Raw genomic sequence first — 22492 nt, 5'->3', positions numbered from 1 at the left:
GTCGTCCTCACCATAGTTAAGGTTTTTTACCGCATGTTTTCCCTGCTTTAAATGGACATCCGTCTTATTTTGAAGCAGCTTATCCTGATATCTTGTTACGGAAAGTGCGCATGCGTGCTAATACGCTTTTTGATTGGATGAGCAGGAGGCCAATAGTAAAAGAGCATGTGAATCTGGCCAATACCTGAATACGAAATAAGACAAACAACACGACGACAGCCAATCATCGCCATACACCGCGAAACAGCATGGTAGAGGGGCGTGTCCTCTGTCAGAAGCGGGTGTGTCACTTCAGCTCCTGGTTACGAGCTTACCAGGAAGCAGCCAATCACGTTACAGGAGTGTGTAGTGCGGAAACCGAGCCCATTCTGGCTCCACACAGTGTGCTGAAGCCAATGTGAGTTAGAGCCAAAATGGCGGAACCGGGCCCTCAGTGGCCCATAGTGGTAGTCAGTTCCATCCCCCCTTCGATGATTGACAGCGTGAACGACCAATAGGAGCTCGATTCGATTTCCAACAGCGAATCATATCGCAGCACGCTGAAGCTTTGTCGCGAAGCACAGTTAGTTAGCTGTCGCCCAGATCAACAAGCCTCTATTTCGGAAGCAGTTTGATAAACACTCGCCGTTCCTCGGTCGATGTCAGTCGTTATCCGCGTTTTTCAGCGAGACCGTACCGCGCGAAACTAGCCAAACACAAACCCCGCTGAACCGATACGGTTGGATGACTTCGTCCGTTGAACTTTTTAAGACAAGTAGCTCGTCTATTATTATTTTTTTTATCCATTTCACTCCAGTCACTGACAGCCAGCGCTCTTGTGTTTTGATTGGCTGCGTCTTTATACACCAGAGCTAGCTTTAACTTGTCGTGCATTTGGCACTTTGTCACGTAAACTAAGTTGTTGTTTTTAGCCAAATAACGTGAGGGAGGCTTGGTTTTTAATGTGTAAGGCAACTGTTTAATTAAGTCGACGAGCTGCCTTTTTCTCTTTAAACTACGTCAAAAACAACGATATTTAACCCAGCCGTTGGTGTAATAAACGGGGCGACATTAGCCGTTGGAGAAACGTTAGCGTCGGTGTTGACACCAAACCCCCTGACGTCGCCTGACTCTTTTGAACAAACACCAAGGAAAGAGGCTATTTTGGCTTATTTTACATTGCTGTGTTCAGGACATTTCACTTTGAAACACTGCAGCAGGAGCTTTTTAACGTTTTTTAATACAAATAACACCTAGCAGAACACCTGTGCGTTAAGGTAGACCAGTGGTAGGACCTGACAAGTTGTGTACAGAGCCCCTCGTCCTATTGTTACATTATTATTATCAGTGTTATTGTTGAAAATGGCGGCGATCGGAATGGTGCAGATGTTGATCGAAGCAGCCGAGTACCTCGAGCGCAGGGAACGAGGTAAAGTGGATTGTTTTCTATGGATTGTTTTATTCCTGGGTAATGACAATGACACCCCTCCCCCCTCCTCCAAACCCCCTAATTTATGCTACTGACATTTAACAGCTACAGTAAATCCTGTTGGTGCCCTTCATATTTTTTTTTTACATGCATTAAATACAGTAACATTATCAGATTTTACTCAGCAACAGCAGAATGCACGTCTACCCACAAAAGGTGCTAATCATTCATCATCATATTAATAGTCAGACCTTTTGGGGGTAATCTGTAAATGTGCAAAAACACACCTGCATTTGCCTCTCTGGTAATGACAGGATGAATGCATATGTGGCAAATGCAGTCAAATGTGCAGAGAGACATTGTTTTCATGGAGGCCCCTCCTTTCCCTCTGTTGTGGTTTGCTGGTAGGGTTTATTTCAGTTCAAGATGACATCATTGTCCAGGCTGAGGGGAGAAAATACTGTGTAGAGATACCGCATGAGATCCATTCATGGCGCGCCTGCACTTCAACACAACATATTGCTACTGAATTCCACAGGGCTCAAGATCCAACGGGGCACATTTTGCAGTCTTTCTATTCTCACTTTGGCTCATTTTCACCGTGGCTGTATTTTTGCATTTCCAGATATCTGAACACGTGACCACTATGTTGTTTATTTGCTTGCAGAAGCTGAACACGGCTATGCCTCCATGCCACCCTTTATCAGCAGCGGAGAGAGGGAAAGCTTGAAAAGGAAAAGCAAAAGCAAGAAAAACACAAGTAGCAGGTAAAGGCACATCACCCTGTTGTGGCCAGAAAACACACTGTATAATTTTTCAGCCCTGCATCAAGGCACTCGTGATGTACACTCTTGTGTGTGTGTGTGTCCCCACTGATTGTTTCCTGTTTCCTGATTGTTGATTGTGGTTTTCTTTTTACAACTCACACATATAATTTGCCATTTGCGGTGACAGAATTATGGGTGAGCACATTTAACAGCGTTTTGTTTCTCACTTTTTAGATGCTCGAATGAGAAATGTTACAAAGCAGAGTAATATAAAATTCAACACACGGCACTACAGTAAAGCTCCTGGGTTAAGGCCATGATCTGACCTGATCTTATCTTCTTTAAAGCATGTGACTGACAGCAGCAAACATCAGTCCGACTTGAAGCGACTGGCCACTCTGCAAGGCAAAGTGGGTCAGTCAAGGTGACTGCAGAAGACATTTCAGTGAGGTAGCACGTCCTGACAGTTCCAGTCAATGGACACTACTGCACATATGATGCCTTTCCAGTTGGATTTCATGCAATAGTGAAATTTTGTTTGTGAGACTTGTTTTGACCATTAAGTTCACAGATTGTTTCGGTGAAGAGAATGAAAAAGCTCCATGATCAGAGGCAGCACTGGTGGAACCATATTCTGTACGACCTAAGGGATTTGATTAGTGTGGATTTAATGTGAGCCATGACTAACCTTTCAAAGCACTTCATTATGATGGGGTTCAGTGCAGGGGGGGGCGGTAGTCATTGAAAGTGGATGGAGAGGGCTTCTTTGGCACAGGGAAGATGGTGGTGGCTTTGAAGCACGATGGAACAACACCCCTCTGCACAGTCCTTCAGCACAAGACCAGGAATGTTGTCAGGACCTGCAGCCTTGCCGGTGTTGTAGGAGAGAGTGCTCTTCACACTGGCCGCAGTCAGGCACCAAGCCTGGTCGTGGGGAGGAGGGGTGGTCTTCTGTGCGGACATGTTGATCTGTGCTTCAAACCTGCCAAAGAAGCTGTTGAGGTCGTTCAGGAGGAAGGTATTGCTGTCACAGGTCTGTGGCGAGGGCTTGTAGTACATGACGGTCGGGAAACAACGCCAAAATCGTGATGAATGACGAAAAAAAAGTGTAGTTGAATTTGGCTTTTGCTGATGCCGCAAGACAGGTTGGCCCTCACTCTTCTCAGGCCAGCTGTGTTCCCGGCTCGGAAGGCAGCGTTCCTGGCCCTCAGACGCCTTTGGACCTCTCCTGTCAGCTATGGCTCCTGGTTAGCCTGGGTCGTGATGGTCCTGGCGGTGAATATATCATCAGCAAAGCGTTTGTTGATGTAGGAATTGACAGTGTCAGCCTTTACAAGCAGTTTAAAAACCCGATTATGTTCGGAATAAGGCAATACTCACCCTTGTAAACACCGTACCCAGGGTAAAGTCAGGGTTCTCGTACCCCAGTTTGCAGACCTAGATAACTCCTTTAGTAACCGATGTATTCATGCGTGTAAACAGTTTATCCAGAGTATTATCGGGTTTCGCGTCTGCGCATGCTCTGTGGGTTATGCACTCCTCCACCCCGCTCAGTGGCTTTTGACCCGGAAATAGAATAAATCAGGAAACAACAGCGCCGAAAATGTTGTGAAACATAACAACACAAGCTTTACCTTTTAAACCGAGGGAGGACTTTGCCATGGCAAGTAACATCACTACCAAGGAGACCCAGTTCGTTTATAATTCTGTCAAATAGTCTGCCATTTTCCCTGCTTAGGATTTTGACAAAGGATAACTGGACGAAAAAGCCTTATTCAGACCAGCTGTTTGTAAGCCTTGTCTGCACCTTTTGTGTGAGGTGTAAACCAGGTCCAGGGTGTTACCTTCTCTGGTTGGAAAGTTCACATGTTGGTTGAATTGGTGCAGAACAGTCTCGAGGTCTGCATGGTTAAAATCCCCAGCGATGGAGAATCTGTCTGGCTGGGCTGTCAGTTGCCCCCAAAGTGTGTCAACTTTATCAGCATTGTAGGTAGTGAATGAAAATTTCCAAAATGAAAGTAGAAATAGCTGTGATACTACACAAAAGGTCATGATGATATAAATAATAATAATAAAAATAATAATTCTAGTACCAGGAGGCGTCATTCAGGACGACGGCAGCAGAAACCTGTGAGACGGGGAAGAAGTAATTTAGTAAAATGAATTAATGAGACATGAGGAGGGAGAGAGGAGGGGAGGGACACTCAGAGTATTACACAAAGTCCCCGACAGACTAGGCCTATAGCAGCATAACTAAGTGCTAGTCAGCCCTAACTGTAAGATTTATCAAAGAGGAACGTTTTAAGTGTACTCTTAAATGTGGAACGAGCCTCTGCAATACATCTGAGAACGTTATCTTGGGGTTTGGGAAACACTTGTCACTCTGACCTAAAGTGTCCTCTGAACATTGTGTGCTGTGATCCTCATATGAACCGCCACGCCTATCTGTGATGGCAGACTTGTGCGTATGACCTGAAATGTCCCCTGGATGGCTGTGTGCCATGTTCTGTATCCGATGTACAGAGCACACACTGTGAAGCATGTTTATGTATAGGCCCGTTACCTCTCATAACCCCTGAATGGATATCCAGCTATGATATTGTCAGACCGAAGGTAACAAGACGGCTATACAAAGACATTTGAATATTTCACCCCTTCAGTTATGCGACATGGTGAACAGCGTTGCAATGTCCAACATTCCCAAACCCAGAGATAAGAGCACGGATATAATAGTGTGCCATAATATCATATTTTCTGATATCAGCTTCTCACATGGGTACATTTTCAGTTTTCTTTCCTCCTCTATGACACTGAGGTGAATATCTTTGAGTCGTGGACCAAATAAGACATTTGATCATCCTCATCTTTGGCTTTGGGAAATGCCGATTAACATTTTTCACCATTTTCTGACATTTTATAGACCAAACAACTTCTGGGAGCAGCCTTTCCTGGCATCGTACTAATTCGCAAATGCGTAGTAGTCTGAAACCTCTCTGTTCATCTTTGATTTTCATTATCAACAGTGCAGCTCAAAATGCCCCTGGGTGCAATTAGATAGACCTACAACCAATCAGAGCAACAAAAAGTGACCTACAACCATCCGCAGCAATGAAACGACGTATCTCTGCACAACACATGCAGCTGAGGTGGTGCTTGGTTGTTTTTGAAGCAGGAAAAAAGTGTCGCAAACTGTATCAGATGAGCGATTCTGAAAACAGACGAGGCAAGAAATAAACGGTACAATAACAGAGTCTTGATTCATATTTGAAAGTTTGACAGTACGATCTTGAGTTTCATGAGTCTGAAAAACTGCGCTGGTTAATTAAATCCATTGTATGATCCCCCTTTAACAACTTCCCCGTCCACTGTGAATGCGGATCACATGAGGTGAAGCATACGGACAGGTTTATATATAGACCCTTTCAATGTAATTCCATTGCTAGGCAACAGCCTGGGGTCTTGTTAACTTACTGTCAGCTGATGTCGTTTGCATTCGCTGCAACAGGAATCAAACTTGGACACATTTAGAGTGTTTTTCAACTATAACACTGAGAATTTAGTTTATGTGTACAACTTTGAAGAGGTCTGTAGGCCTCTAACCTCGTGTGACCCAGTGTACACCAGCGACTATCTGACCAGAACGCCCATGCAGCGATTGGTCAGGCGTGCAGACGTGCAGGATTTGAACTTCTCTCTGAGGCCCCTTGCGTTTCATTCTCGACACATCTGCTTCCATTATGGTAGTGTGTGCACCAAGGGCAGCACCATGAATATCTTCAAGGAGAGACCGAGAGTGCGTGTGATCCCCATTCGAACTGTCACGCCTATCTAAGATGGCAGACCTTTAAAACGTGCGTACGACCTGAAGTGTCCCCTGGATGGCTGTGTGCCATGTTCTGTATCCAATGTACAGAGCACACGATGTGAAGCGTGTGTACGTGTTTATGTATAGGCCTGTTACCTCTCATAACCCCTGAGTGGATATATACAGGTATACACAGACATTTGAATATTTCCTATCTTCACAGATACCAGGTTAATCAATTGATTTTATTTTATAATTAATTGTTAAGTCTTTACAATTCTTGAGAACATAGGGCCTCATTCACCAACCGTTATTAGGAAGTAATACCTTTTTAAAATCCACCCACACTTGACGCAGTGTTCAAGATTCGGGCATTCCCCAATGTTTTCTTAAGTAAGAACAAAATCTACGCACACTCAAAAGCTTTGTGCTGACATGTTATCACACGTTATCTTCAATTACACAGTTGTATAATATAAAGGATTTAATATTTTTCGCATTAATAATGTGTTGACAAAAGCAATATGTCCTTTTTAAATTAAAAAAAAGCACTACCCAGTAGTATTTTAGTTGTTTTTTTATAACCTTTATTGGGAGGGAGAGAGAGAGCTGAAGTGTTGATGCAGTAGTAAGAAGACAGCCTCTGTGCTTGAGGTGTAGGCTTTTCCATGTGAGCTAAACAGCTATGGACACCACCAAGGGCTTTACTACTACTCTAGTCTACCATTGGATAGGTTAGGGTTCTTTCCGTGTTCACTTCCTGCACTCCACCCTCCATAGACTCTCATCTTGGCATTCTTGACTCGATTCTCTCAAATCTTCTTTGAAATTTCTTCGTGTGGCTGTGTGCACACGGAGCTTCCTTCTCTTTTTATGGGATTGGCGTGGGCAGCTTCCTATGCTCATTAAGATCATCTAGCACGTGCGTTCAACTCACGAGGAAATGTGCTTCATCGTGATAAGTACAGGGGTACGAACAACTCAACACGTCGTGACGCCAACGTAGACCTTTCTTAAGAACAACTATAAGAAAAAACCTAGGAAGACATGAGTGAATGAAGCCCATGGTGAAAAGTGTTGCATGGTCCAACGTGGCGTCTTCAAATGTCTTGTTTTTTTGCTGACCAACAGTCTAAAAGTGATATCGAAAGCAAGCCATTATGATATGATTGAAATAGTTGCTGATTCATTTATTTTCAATAGACAAATTGTTAGATCAGTTAATCACTTGAGCTCGAATCGGCCGCCAAGATTTGAAGAAATCTGAATAATTGCCCGTATCTACTTATTCAGTGTAGGAAGCTTCTTTCATTCATTGTGTCCATACGTGTCTAAATCATGCTCTTTAAAGGGAACTAGGTGTTACTCAAATATTTGGTCCAGCCTGTTGGCCAGGATTATTGTGTGTTTTCGGTTTACGACGTTGTCAAGGGCGGTGACATATCTGTCGCCAGCACGCACTTAAAGAAGCAGGCTGTGGAGCGCTGCAAGAACACGCCTCCCTCCACCTCAGAACTTGTCTTAACACGCGTACGTGGCACCACATTTTTATACGGCCCTGTGAAGAAACCATTACCATACCATTTTATGTATTCAACTCCAGGGTTATGTGGGGCAACTCCCACATAATCTACGAGCATTCAACAAACTATCACTCATTACTATTGAGGACGTCAGAGCCACACTTGTTATTAGTGAGGGTTTCTGCTCAGCCTAGATGATCTGATCCGGTCCTGTGTGATGTCCATTAATAGGCAGACCGGCACTATGACTAAATGAATTTTCCTCTTTAGGGGGGGAGGGTGGATTTCTCCCAGAGAAGAGCGGACCATTAATTAATCAGGCATTATATGTTATTTTATTGCTGTTGGCGCTTTAAATGTAGGGCGGGCAGTAATGTATGTATATATGTGGAGCCACTCAACCCACTATGTGCAACGTTCCTTTCCCCGTGGCGTGGATTTGTGTGTAGTGGGGGAGGGGAGTTGTTGTGTTCCTGCCGTGTGTATGTGTGCATGTGTGTCAGTAGAAGTGACTCCCACCCTCCCCCTCATCACTCTCACCCACTTGTGTATTCTCTCTCTCCTCACCTCCTCCACCCCTCGGTGTCTTTCCTGCTCTGTTCTCACTCTTGGCAGGCAACGGAGAGCACCAGCTCTTCCATTACATAGATGCAGAGTCCTCCCCCATCCTACACACACACACCCACCCACACACACACACACTGTGAAACTACAGTGCACTATGGAAATCATACAATGATCTTGCCATCCTTGTTGAGCAGGCAAATCGAGTCCTCCGTGCTCACCCACCCTGTGTTGTTGTTAAAGGCTAATGTGGTCTTGGGCGAGGCTACAGAGATAAAAACACAGGTTAATGGTAGATTCATGTGGAAGAATCTTCTTGTAGACTGAGGGGAAGGAAAGGATGCACTGATGAATCATCTTGCTTCAGTTCATTTATCCAGTCTGATCATCTCAAACTTACTCCATCAAGGACTCCAAAGAATACAGAGTTCGTACGGATGCTGGAAATCCTTTAAAAACCCCTGAACTTTAATGTGGCGTTCGAAAAGTGTTTTGGATTTTGAATAAAGTGCTTGAAACTAGGGCTTTGCAATAGGATACATATGAAGAAATAGGGGTTATGACGATATAGTGCTATATTCCTATTCTGTAGGCAAGGTGATATTTTACTTTTTTAAAAATCTAATTTAGGGAAAAGTGTATAAAGTATAAATTCAAATGGCTGAAGATTTACTGAAGACTTAAAACAATATGAAAGGACCACTGTATGCCACAAATCTTTGCATCTAAACTATTAAAAGTACAGAATCAATACAGTATCAGAAAAAACATACTATACTCAGGTTTGTCGATATTTTCTTACACACTTGAAACTGCTTGTTATATAGGATCTCATGAAACTGAATATTGACATAGCACAATGTGATGAAGTGCATTCATTAGTTTACTGTCATGTACTGTACACAAATATGTCATTTAAGTGCTGGAAAAGCCTGAAAATGCACAATAAAATGCTTAAAATGGGCTTGAACTTGACTTTGGAAACGGTGGAGGAGCACTGTAATAGCCCAGTGACCTATGTAATAAGACTTGAAGACTGGAGGTCCTCTCTGTGCGTCGAGTTCTAAGACTGAGCGTTATTATTAGAGTAGCCATTCATTTTCACGACATTGCCCTGAGCCGTCAGTGACCCTGCCCATCACTGTCCCTTTCACTTGACACACAAGCTGCAGTAAAAGCAGCCAGGAGCAGCGTCAGAGCCGCTTCTTCTCTAAGTTGATTAACCAGGAATCAGAGGAACCAGGAATCATCCTTGGACTTACTTATGTAGTTTGGGGGATTAATATATCTGTCGTTAATATGAACTTTGTGTTCACCAAGTTAATTGCTTAAATGTGGGAATGTGGTGACATTGCTAAAAGGCGGTGGACAGTTCAAGAACTATCGACAGTCAGATTGTTTCCTCTTAGTTGTAGGAAATAAAGGCTAACTGCCAAATTAGTATTCACACTGCCCGTTGTAAATTACGGTCAACAGACCCACTTCCTCATTCAACTTTGACCTGCACTTTCTGCAGTTATTCCCATGCAATGAGGAATTACTAGCATTCATGCGCGCTACTTAAAGTTTTACTTCGATAATCTGGCTCCGCTGTCTGCTTCTCTACGACCTGATCACCTCACTGCTCAGGTTTTGCTAGCCTCACGCTGCTCGACCAAATTGCAAACGCAAGTTAGCCTGAAATCTCTCACTTAATTTCCTAAGGAGCGTTATCAACGGCAGTGGACCAAAATGCCCCAACTGGCAACAAAACGATTTGCGTAATGCAGAGCGGCGGACAAATTATGCATGATAGTACAGTGAGCATTATACATTTATGCTCACTGTACCGTCCCTGAAAGAGAGAGCATAGATGGATACAACGGCAGTGAAAATATTCTAAATATAGCGTACACTTACACATTGCTTGTAAGTGCACACTGCTTCACCAAACAGGGGGTGTGCCAGTTCCCACCTACTGTTGGTAATACACAGACTGTGGAGAGGTACCCGATCGCTTCAAAAGATCCGAACTATCCGTCAGCTGTACCCTGTCGCGTCTGATGCGTGTTAGGTGGAAGGGTAGAGGGTTATGGGGCCAGGCCAGGAGGTGGGACGTGTCTAAGAGCCTGAAATCTAACCTGAATAAGTGGGATCATGTCCCTGCTAGCTCTGTTATGTCACCAGCGGCTGTCTGCCCCGCACAGGAATGCACACTGGCTGAAGAGAGATGGAGAGCAACCAAAGCTGAAACAAGATGATACCACACATACAGACATGACCCCCCCCCCCCCCCATCTCCTCCAACCCCCACCCCTGTTCAGAGGTTGTTAATCAGGATACTGTAAGACAGTATTTCTTAGCTTAGTAAGTTGTCAAACACAGAGGTGAATTAAAGTGTGTGTGTGTGTGTGTGTGTGAAAGTGAGAGGCCTCTGAGGACCTCGACCATGGCATGGTGACCGTGTCAAGCCCAGCTGAGCTGAAGGTGCAGATGCTATTTTGGGATCTTGGGTGAAGGGATCAGTAGGCAAGGTGGAGGTAGAGTTCAAGAATGCTCAGGGGATCTTTGCCTTCGACCCCCCCAACAACAACTATCTATTCACCCCTTTTCCCATAGGTCAGTCCAGCACATTCTTTCCAAATACTACATATAACCCTGTGTGTGTGTGGTGTGTGTGTGTGTGGTGTGTGTGTGTCTTTAACACTGCAATGCAGAAGTTATGCTGGCCACTAGCACACCTCCTCCATCTCTCAATTTACCTTCAGCACTGTGTCTTGCCCCAACCCCCCACCTCTCTCAGTACTGCATGCACAGCAGATAATCAGGCAATATGAAGGGGCATAGTCCCTGGCTTCTGTTTCTAGTTACTGTTACTATGTTTACCCCTGGCCTCCTCATCACGTATCAGAGTGTGGGCCTTAAAAGAAGCACAAGCATCGTCCGTAGAACAAGCCTCAGGCATCAGAATACCCAGTCTATTCTTCATTTTTCCTAGAATCTCATTTTCTCCGCCGTTGTGACTGCTCATAAAACTCCCACACAGCCCTTTCTCTCTGTTTTACTCCCCTGCAGTAAGGCCTTGGACTGCGATGATGGCACTCAAAGAGGAAAACATTTCCCTGTTTAAGCAGTGGGTTATAATCATGTGTGGTTTCTAATGTGCGTTTTATCTCCACAGGTCTACGCACAATGAAATGGAAAAGAACAGGTACGTGAAAATGTCCTAATCTGTGTGTTTGTTTGTGCATATTTGTGAGTAGTTGTTGTTCCTCCGGCACCACGGACAGTGTCTATACATGAATGGGTTGTAGATGGAAAGAAACTGTATCAGATTAAGAATCTCTGGTAAGTAGAAGAAGAAGAAGAATTCCTTTATAAGTCCCGCGAATGGGGAAATTCAATTTTCACTCTATTATTTTTCATATTACACACACACACACACACACACACAGGCCCGAAATACACACACATGCACAGACAGGACCTATATACATGCAATTAATGGAGAGATGTTAGAGCGAGGGGGCTGCCAGTGACCGGCGCCCCGAGCAGTTGGGGGCGCTGGTCGTTGCTCAACAGCATCTCGGCAGTGCCCAGGAGATGAACTGGCACCTCTCCAGCCACCAGTCCACACTCCATTCATGGTCCACACAGGGACTCGAACCAGCAACCCTCCGGTTCCCAGCTCAGTCACAGAGGTGTGATCTTACTCAGGATTAAAAATAAAAGAGGAGATGGTAAATAAAGTGTTCTGAGTTTAGTTCTCAGGAGAATCCGGCCATAATTACATATTTAAAAAAGAAAAAGGAAACTAAAAAAGGTGATTGGATACTAAAATGGCATATTCATACTGTAAAAAAGTGGCAATGCTTCTATTTCATGTTGACATTTAAACGCTTATAGCTTAGTATTTGTTTATTAAATTTGGAAAGTGATAAAGACATTTTGCAATAGAAATACATTTTTCCTCCCTCCCTCCCTTCTGCGTTTGCCTTTTCCTATTTTCCCTGTGGATATTCGTTGTATATCATTTTCTGTATTTTTGAATTTCGCTTTACATTTTCAAATTTAACCCATCTGTTCCTATTTACATCATTTGACTGTGAATCAGGAACGTAATGAAAATCACAGTAATGAGTGAGAGGTCTGACAATTATTGGATGAATTGCCCTGAAATGAATTTGTCTAATGCTTTTTTATGACTTAAAGTTCCTGTGGAACAGAAGTTGGAGAGTCTTTAGCATTATGCTGTGAATATAACGTCATGTTTTTTTGCCTACTCGTATCCAAACACACATCTCTTTATCGCTCTGTTAGCTAGTGCAGCCACCAGTCGACTGACCCACTGATGTTGTGTTTTGACCCATTTGGCTTATGATGAAAGAAATGCTAACCTGCTTAACATCCGCATGAGTTAGCTTTGACTTAAGCCTAAGTTAGCATCCAGCAAAGCACCGCAGTGCCAAAGTACAGCCTCACAGTGCTGCTTTAGACTCTTACCCCTGCTATAAACATTAAACACTGCATTACTTTCACTTTAATACGTTTTGGCTGAGATAATGTCCGCGTTGTTATACCAGGCTGTGAGGTTTAAATGAATCCAAACAAAAATGAAACTGCTGTTATTTTTCAGGCACACATTTTCCCCGTCACTCGCAGTGCTTCCGTCCACCCTGTGCTAGTTGATCCAAACCAGCAGCTCAGTGGATAAACTGAATAATATATGGCACTGAGGCCTGTGCCTGGGATTTAACCCTCTGCCTGAGACACCTCATGCACAGCAGTAAGTCAAAGTTACGACCGCAGCCCGTCGTATTGCGCTTGAGGACATCCATAGCCTTTAGCCAGTTTCTCCCAGCAGCGTCTCGATGATAGAAAGCTATCAGAGGCAGATTGTAAATTTCTCATGTCGACCCACTGCTATTAAAGCCAGAGGAGTGCAACGCGACCCATCCCCCCCTCTGGAAATATTGTCTAAGTGAAATCTCCATACACGCATGCAAAGCCTTATTTTGTACTCCCCTCCCCTCTCTGGTTGCACACAGAAAAAAGGAGCGTGCATGTTTACGTCCATGTAACACGACTCCAACCAGCACCACACCTTTTTTTTCATGCTCAAGTTCATCCTAGCTGGTCACCGTCTTGGGGGGTCAGAGGGAGAGGAAAGCAGGGTGATTGACTGCTGCTCATGCAAGTGCTAACCTGATTGATTCAGTGCGTTTACACAGACATCAGTAACCCTAAAATGGCCTTACCCCGGTTAAGGGAATGATCAGATTTTTGAAGTTCCCCCAGTATACATGAGCGGGGGTTGAATGGGAAAATGACGGAGTAACTCGACCTCCTGTACAGTACAGCTGGGGTCAAAAGCCACCGCTGCGGAGTGGGGAGCATACACAGACGAGAAACCCGATAATAATCTGACAATGCTATTTACATGCATGAATATTTGGGGAACTGAAGGAGTTCTCTAGGTCTGTTAACTGGGTTATCAGAACCCTGATTTTACCCGGGGTATAGGGTTTACATGGTGTTTAAGAAACCGGGGTCTGCCCTTAACCCGCATATATTTGGGGGTTTTTAAACTACATGTAAGCCATCTATCCATCTGCGAACTCTCGTTTGGAGATATTTGGGAAGGGGCGAAAATACTGGTAGCTGACTGGATAAACCATCTGTCTATCACCAACATACGGGCCAAATCAAGCAATCAGATTAAGCGTATGACGTACTAACAATATCGGGGCAAAGGTCAGAAGGTAAACAACATGTCGGTAAAGGATATTTGCCGTTTGTGTAACGCAAATTTACGAATAAAAGGCACAATTACAGCTGCGCGGTTCATTTTCAAACAGAAGGATCCAAGAGAGAAACGCGTTAGCAGCTAGCTCCATAGCTGCGCTCATCTTATCCATGGAAGCAGCCATGTTGTTTTACATTGAACAGTCGCTTCTCGTTTCGTCACACTTGAATCCGCCTAAAGACCAACGCTGATTGGTTACGTTACCAGACTGAAAAATACATTGGAGCTCGCAAGATCAGGATGGCCTCGCAAGCCTAGCAAAGTGCATCACACTGACTGAATTGTAGTTTGTAGTTTGATGTAGGTGTAGTTTTTGCAAGGTTGCTAGCAGCAAGATACATCATTTTGGTTGCAAGGCGCGACTAAGTTGCAACTGTTTTGATGCAAAAAGGCCACCATGCACATTCGCTTCATTTGGGAATACACGGGGACAGCGGCCGGACCAGTCATGTGACTTTTAAAACAGTTATGCAAAATTAGGGCAGGGAAATGTAGGTTCTGGCCTCAGGCTGATAGCAAACAAGCCTATAGCTCCACATACATACTCACCTATTGACACACTGCACTGGAGCCACACTGAACTAGAATAAACCTGTTGCAGTGTTACAGCCACGCCCCAGAGTATTGTCTCTCACTCAGACAGCATGTGACCTGCGCTGTTTTATGAGTATGCTGCTCGTCAGTGTTGTTTAACAAACATTATCTAACCCGGCTGATTATGTCAGAACAACACAACCGGAGGCATTTAACATTCTGTGTTATGTAATGGTAATCTGCATGCCCTTTGGACTGAGTCAGCAGAGAAGCAGACACTTGGTACAGCAACTCAAACCTGAGTTGACTTGACTTTGTGTGTGCGTGCACAGGTTTCACAGCATGCCTGTGTTTTTTTTTTTTTTTTTTAAAGAGCCAGGGGTGATGATGTATTAATGCGTGTCCTCTGCTAACAGTCAGTCAGTCTTAACCTCTCTCCATGAGTCCAATTTTGAATGAACTCTTTCGGCAGTGACGCTCATATCAGGATTACCTGCAGCAGACAATAAATGAACAGCTCATCCAGCCGGCCCTCAGCTGCAAGAAAAAAACATTTTTACACTCACTCGGGGGGAGTCTGACGTACACACACCCACTCACTCAGGCACACTCAGGCCTTCAAACGCGTATACACTCAGCCGAGGCAGGAGCTGGAGGAGTGTGTTGTGTAACGGCGGGGTCAAGTGGGCGCAAAAACACCCACCAGGCATTAGTAACAGCCAGCTGAGCGGCAACAGGAGGATACGGAGTGGAGATGAGAAATGTAAATGTAGGCTGCGTCATAGGACAGGTGACATCAGTAATGAGTTCAGATCTAAACATATGTCAACAGTTGATCTTGGGGGATTTCAGCACATGTCTGTTTTCTTCCTGTCAAGGGAGGGTTTGTACACTATACCTCGAATATCCTATGTAGCAACGTTATGTAGTAATGATACAATGCTGACCAAACACACAGGAGAGTTTCATCACTCTATATAGAATCTTTTACTCAAAACCTCTAAGGGCGCACTCACACTGTCCTTCCGCACCGTGCCCCGGGCTTTAGGGTACTTGCCCACCCCCCCCCGCCCCCCGCGCCCCAGGCCCGTTTGTACTCACACTACCTGGGCCTTGCGCAAATGCTTCTTGCCTGTCCCTACGTCATCACGCCGTAACAGGTCACGAGCATTGATTGACGTCCTCGTGATGCGTCGCTTTGTTTACAAATCTTTCCATAGACCTCAGAGTTTTTGTGTATCTTGTCGACTGTCTTTGAATATTTTCATTCAACCAAAACCGCTCCACCTCCGCATCACACCAACGTGAACCTTTCGCTGCCATTGTTGTTGTTAAATGTCCGTGCATGGTCCGTCCTTCTATTTCTATGTCCGAACAGGCGCACATAAATGACGTCAGAACCGCCGTAGGCGTCGTGCTCGTACATGTGCGAACGTGCTCTACAAAAGCCCACCTCTCTCAGACGGGCCGTGGACGGCCAGCTGGCCGCAGTTATGCGCGGAGCGGTTGCTCTCACACTGGTCAAACGAACTAGGCTTTAGCCGAAAAACCTGTTTTGGTGTGGAAGGACAGTGTGAGTGTGCCCTTATATGAATGAGTATTTGGGTCAAAAAGCAGTGGGATTAAAACACATGTAGAGAGAGACTCCTAGAGAACATAAAAAAACCTCATTGACATTTAAATGCACCCAGTGTTTGGGTTTTGACTACTTCCTTGGTACAGCCCAACATGTGTCTGTAGCTGTAAGTACTGAAACTGTGGAATATTGAAAGATAGCACTGAATGAAGGGAATGGTATCGTATGAAACTAGAGGACCTAAGGACCCCACTGGTAAAGGAAGCATGGTTTTTATCACAATCGGAACGCTAACATGCTCAAACTGAAAATGTTCACCAGTGTAATTTTCAGTGTTGCATGCTAATTAAGATACAAGACTAAAACACACTGAAATTTTGACTGTTAAAGTTATGACTATTGATAAATGTCCGCACCAAATTTCATGGCACTTGATCCAATAGTTGTCAAGACCTCTCTCTCAAAACCACAAATGTCAACTTCATGGTAGCACTAAAGGAAAAGTCAGAGGATCACGAACGTCACAAGGATTAATCATTTATCGACTATGAACTCAGCATTTATTGGATATCAATCCATCCAATAATTGAGATATTTCCATCTCGACCAGTGTGGAGGACTAGAGTCAAGCCACTAACATGACTAAAAAACATGTTTCTATTCCTCAAAGCAAGGGAAATGTGAATGATTCTCAGTCCTAACAGCTACATAAGGCTTTAAGTGTAGTTGCATTAATTACAAATCAATTCGCTTTTTTTCTTCCGTTCGCAAGTGGATGAAGCTGTGATCATAACTTTGCTCATTTGACATTACGCAGCCGATGCTCCATATTTAGGTCACCTGATACAACCGAGCAAACCTCCTCCAGTGATGAAAACTTTGGAAGTGGACCTTGACTTACTTATTTATTGTCAACTACTATTCCCAAGGCTGAAAATGAACTTTAAGGCTCAACTAATCACATGCTTATTGTGTGTATGTGGTGTGAAAAAGCTATATTTGTTTCTTCTCTTCTGTCCTCAGACGGGCACATCTACGGCTGTGTTTAGAGCGCTTGAAATCCCTCGTTCCCTTAGGACCAGATGCGAACAGGCACACCACCCTCAGCCTGCTGATGAAGGCCAAAGATCATATCAAGGTGCGTGAACTTATGTGTGTTTGGTTCTGATATTGAATCAGTGCGACAAGGCAAGGCAAGTTTATCTGTAAAGCACATTTCATACACAGACGCAACTCAAGGTTCTTTACATATACGTTTAAGAGACAGGTATGAGACACAAGTGCATAAATGTCTGTTTTACATAAAGAAGTCTTTAAATGATTTGTAGACCACCAGCATTGGCTGTAAGTCAATTCTGTCTGACTGGAGAGAATTAGTGTAATGTGTTCTCTAGCAGTGGCGTTCTGAATGAGCTGAAGCTACATTAGTGCTTTCTTGGAGAGACAGAGAAAAGACCCTTTCAGTTAGTCTAACCTACTAGAGTTTTTCTAATTCTTTGTTTATTTTTACTAAAAAACAAACCAGTCAATATGAACCTGCACTTTTAGCCTTTCTTCACTGGCACCAAAGACCATGATCTCAGTTTTGTCTTTATGGTAATTGGACTCGTACTTATATAGCACCTTTCTAGTCTTCTGACTACTCAAGACGCTTTCACCGTGTTTGTCACATTCACCCATTCACACAGACATTCACACTGATGGCAGTGGACATCTACATACCATCTAATCTAATCATTCACACCGCATTCACACACCCATGCGCAGCACGAGGAGCTGGGTTTAGTGTCTTGCCCAAGGACACTTCGACATGTGGACCGGGGGAGGTGGGGATCGAACTGCCGAATGGAGAACGACCCATTCTGCCACTGAGCCACAGTCGCTTTAATAATGCAGCAAGTCTATTTGAGCCCAGTCGTTGATATCAATTACATAATTATGATAAGCAATGTTTTATATGATTTTACCTAAAGGAAGCATGCAGAGGTTAAAAAGCATAGGTCCAAGGATGGAGCCTTGAGGAACTCCATGTCATGCTAGATCGCTCGCATAAGCAGTTACCAACGAAGACAAAGTATTCCCTGTCTAGGACCCTGTTGACCTGGCAGTAGCATGCGATCTGAGTGAGCCGAACACAAGTAGACCGCTCTAACTACAGGTGAAAACACTGAGGACGCATTGAGATCGGATGTCAAAAAACACTTTCGGTGTCCACATTCAGACATTTCTGTAGTAATGATTGTAGTTGTGAGATAAGAGTTCACGCACACACACACACACACACACACACACACACACACACACACACACACACACACACACACACACACACACACACACACACACACACACACACACACACACACACACACACACACACACACACACACACACACACACACACACACATTACCAAAAAACAAATTTTCATTCAAATATATAGGTTATCTATACCCTAAATGGAAATGATGTACGTGGTAATTTACATACAGAACAGGGAAGTGGAATCAGATCACAAGTAATCACTGAAAACACACGCGGAGACGTGTGCTACCGCCAGGTCTGAACACAGAGACTGAGAGCGGTCCCCTTGTGATCGGATCACCCAGATCAGATGTCCCTACCAAGTGGGCCTAGAAGATAGGGCTTGAACCAATCAAGGACCGTGTAAGACAGGCCTGTTTAATCAGTCTGTGGGACTGTATTGCATATGATCGACATCTAGAAGCACTAGAATTGACATTTTGCGTCAGTGTTTAATCATATGCCATTAAGCTTTAATAAGCGCAGCGCAGTGCTGTGATGGGGAAATCTAGACTGGAGGTCCCCTAAACAAGACAGGGGCAATTTGTGCTGTTATGGATGTTTGTGTATTTGAGTGACTAAACTGTCATAGATAAGCCACTGAGGGAACACACACACACGCACGCACACACACAGAAACATTTTTGACAACTTCTCAAGTGCTTTTTCTCTTCCCACTCTGTAGAGGTTGGAGGAGAGCGATAGGAGAGCTCAGCACACCGTGGAGCAGCTACAGCGGGAGCGGAGACACCTGAGGAGGCGTCTGGAGCAGCTGGGGGTGGAGAGGACCCGCATGGACAGTACCGGCTCCACTGTGTCCTCGGATAAATCCGACTCTGACCAAGGTACAGCGACATAATACACTCACTCACTCAGCAGGTGAATCCAGATAAGGACAAGACAACAATAAACAGTCTCGCAAATGATAGAGACTCATAATGTGGTGAGAAGCTCTACGAACCCCGGAGCCACTTATCTTGTGGTTAACAGCTGTCCTCAAATATGCAATAAACACAATAAACACAATAAACTTGCTGCTCTGTGAAACAATAGGAGTTCTAATTGTTATGATGAGGGTTTGAGAGATGAATAATTAGTTGGGCTATGAGCCCTTCATCCCAATTATGTCTTATAGGATTTTAAGCCTGTTTGTATCTACAGCAAATAATATAAATCTGAAAAATGTCTAACAAGATGATCCACTGAAGTCTTCAATATGGCCATCACAGTCACTGTAATTTACTGTAGAGATAATAATATTGTCATATTCTCCAAAGTCTTTCAAAACTGGGGGTTGGGGGGGATGGGTAATGCATACATACAGATTCAGGGACCAGGCTACAGGGTCTTGGTGTCTGCACTAGTACAAGTGCTAGAACAAAGGACGAAAGAGAGTGTAGCTTATCTTGTTTACTCAGGAAGGATTAAAGTGGTAATATGAGCTTTTGAGCACCCGTTGAAATAATGATCATAGCCCTATAACGTTGTTCTCTTTGTGGTTCCTGTGCTCCAACAGAGGACCTGGATGTGGATGTGGAGGGGACGGATTACATGCTAGGTGACCTGGAGTGGAGCACCAGCAGTGTGAGTGACTCAGGGGACGAGCGAGGCAGCCTGCGCAGCAGCTGCAGCGACGAGGGCTACTCCAGCGCCAGCCTGCTGCTCCTGCAGGACACTCAGGAGATGGCCAAGCAGCTCGGCTGCAGCCTATAGAAAGCACTGGTCACTGACCCAACTCTCATCTCCTCCCCTCAGCCAATCCCGTCCCAGAATTTCCTCACCACTCCCTTATCCCACTCCTCCCTCCCTCCCTCTCTCCATCCCTACCAGGACTGACCAAGTCTGAGGCCTCGCAACCAGCAAGGCCTCTGCAGACTTCATGTCCTCGCGACGACATCCATCCACACTGCAACACCTCCAAGACACCCGCCCGCATCCAGCCCATCATCAGCGGTCAGTCTTTAGGGTGTTACCCGCTCTGCACCAATCAAACGAGTGGGATTTTAAAGACACTCCACCCCTTCGTCCCTCCGTCCATCCGACAGAAAACACAACTTTCAGCCAGAGAATGTTACCACACAATATCCCACTGCCTCTTTTTCTATGCCTCAAGAGCCATGGGAAGCACTTATGAGATTTCACCCTTACTGAACACACACACAGACACACACACACACAGACACACACACACCCATCCATCCATCGCTCCTAGTTGTCCAGTGTGACAGAGTCCTCCCGCAGGTGTGACACTGAGAGGATGTTGGGCCTTTTTTCTGCCCGATTCACCAGTCAACCATCCGTGCACAGTGTTTTGCACTTACAGTTGCTTTTGTAAACAGTTTAATTTTTTTGTCATATGCTGTCTCTTAAAAACTTAAAAGAGCCCCACCACAGCTGTTGCAGTAATGTTACAAGATGAAGTGAGTGTCGGCAGTTGTCTAGCCGTGCTGTGGGGACGCTAAAGTTTGTGGGGTTTAACTATCGGGGGCCGACAGCAATACGTCCCTTAATCCCGAGGTACTGGCAGGCGTTTACCTACTCTGTAATTTCTGTCCACACAGAGGAAAAAAATAAGAACACAGAAACAAAAACAAACTATTTGTGCAGCATGAGATTGTGAAGGGGCCGGGGGATACGGGAGGGTTTTTGGGGGGGTGGGTTTGATGGGTTTTTTTTGCCTCTCTCTGACGACTGTGGCGTTTTTACAGCATCCTTTTCTCATAATGTGTGTATGTCACGTCTTGACGGGGGTCATTAGCAGGTGTGGAAACTTTTAACACCAGCCACCGGGCCAAATGCTGGTATATCTTGGCAGGTGCTGGTACATTTTTGTACACTACCACTTCCTTCACTGCCCCGTTCACCAGGTATTAATAGAAAGGGAAGAGCCGATCTACTGAGAGCAGTCCAGAGACTGGAGCACATTCCATTATGTAGAGAGGACAGGCAGGTGAGATTGAGAGCATTATTTTCTTTTCCAGAGTGGACGTTCCTGTCAATTATTTATGAAGGGAGAGTTCGAGACGAGCCGAGTCTCCCTAAAACCACGACGACCGGCTCTGACTTTTCAGTTGGGACACACTCACACATGAAAAGCACTAAAAATGTTCAAACTCCAGATTTTCTCTCCTTTTGCCTTCATAGCTATTTATTGTGTCTGCGAAACAAATGTCAATGTAAATAGTTTACAGAAAGATCTCTATGTCTATCAACAAATGTATTTATTAGATCTACTGAATATATAGATACATATATAGAAATATATTTAATTAGTCATAGCCTATGTTCTTCTCGTGAGGTTTATTGAGAGTTTTCTATGTGTAGTTTGTTTGCACAGCCTAGTCGATCCATAGAGTATTTAGAAACGTCGAGGCTTTTGTGTGCGTTCAGAGTTTGGCACGGTGCTCCTAGGAAATGAGATGTTTTTCTTTGTGCTTGATCATCATTCTTTTTAGCTGTTTTCCAAGCTATCTCGCCCTTCAGCGGGGGAATAAAAGGACAAAAAAATCTGAATAATTTATAAAAAAAAATCAGAATGAAAAAGTAAAAAAGCGAGAGGAGCCGGTGGTCAGGTCGAGGGCGGGGGACGATTCCTCTGGCGAAGCTGTGCTGCCCGTTCGGCCATCACCGTCCTCGGGGAAAATCCAACAAAATGGCCGCCCTGCCTCGTGAGAATCCACCGCGTTCTGCGTTCGGAAACTTCATCGCGGGGAGGACGAGGGTCGCGGCTTTTTGAATGTAGACGTCCTCGACCCTGCGTCCTAGCAGCACAGTGCCAAAGGAACCTCCCCGCTCCCTCGCTCCTGCACCCACCGCTTTCAAATATCTGTCAAAACACGAAGATGAATTAGAAAAAAAAAAACAGATCTAGGATTGTTTAGTGTTTGCGTGTGGAATGCTGCTTATTTTGTGTCAAATTGAAACCTTTGTCAAACAGAGAGGAACCGTGTAGCCGCGTTACACGGGGGACTAAACGGGAAACGTGATGAAAATTTAGGTGTCAGTGGGTAGTTGTGTTCACGGAAATGCCATCTGTCGGCGTGGATGTGAGTGTGTGTGTTCACTCGGTCGCTGTCTTCAGAGAGAAACGCTCGGGGTGGTAGAGGGTGGGGGGTTTTAAATAAATACAAGTGTGAGGCGTTTAAGTTTCTGATTTGGTTTTCTGTTCATTTTTGTTTACCAGTAAAATGCAAAAAAAAAAAATCAAGACTTCATGTGTGAACCTA

The 22492-nt window shown here is 44.6% G+C and overlaps 1 protein-coding gene across 1 annotated transcript; it reads left to right on the top strand.

Annotated features, from left to right (window-relative positions):
* Positions 1–612: 612 nt before the first annotated feature.
* mxd1 (MAX dimerization protein 1) lies at positions 613–20885 on the top strand. The gene is made up of 6 exons (XM_083912029.1): positions 613–1408; positions 2076–2175; positions 11228–11257; positions 16986–17100; positions 18952–19111; positions 19783–20885. The coding sequence occupies exons 1-6, from the start codon at positions 1342–1344 to the stop codon at positions 19977–19979; spliced, it is 669 nt and encodes a 222-aa protein (XP_083768155.1). The 5' UTR covers positions 613–1341; the 3' UTR covers positions 19980–20885.
* The last annotated feature ends 1607 nt before the right edge of the window (positions 20886–22492 follow it).

This window comes from Echiichthys vipera (genome assembly GCF_963691815.1).
Source record: "Echiichthys vipera genome assembly, chromosome: 4".
Classification (NCBI taxonomy): Eukaryota; Metazoa; Chordata; class Actinopteri; order Perciformes; family Trachinidae; genus Echiichthys; species Echiichthys vipera.
The sequence above is the reverse complement of the archived record's forward strand: the minus strand, read 5'-3'. Positions and strand labels throughout refer to the sequence as shown.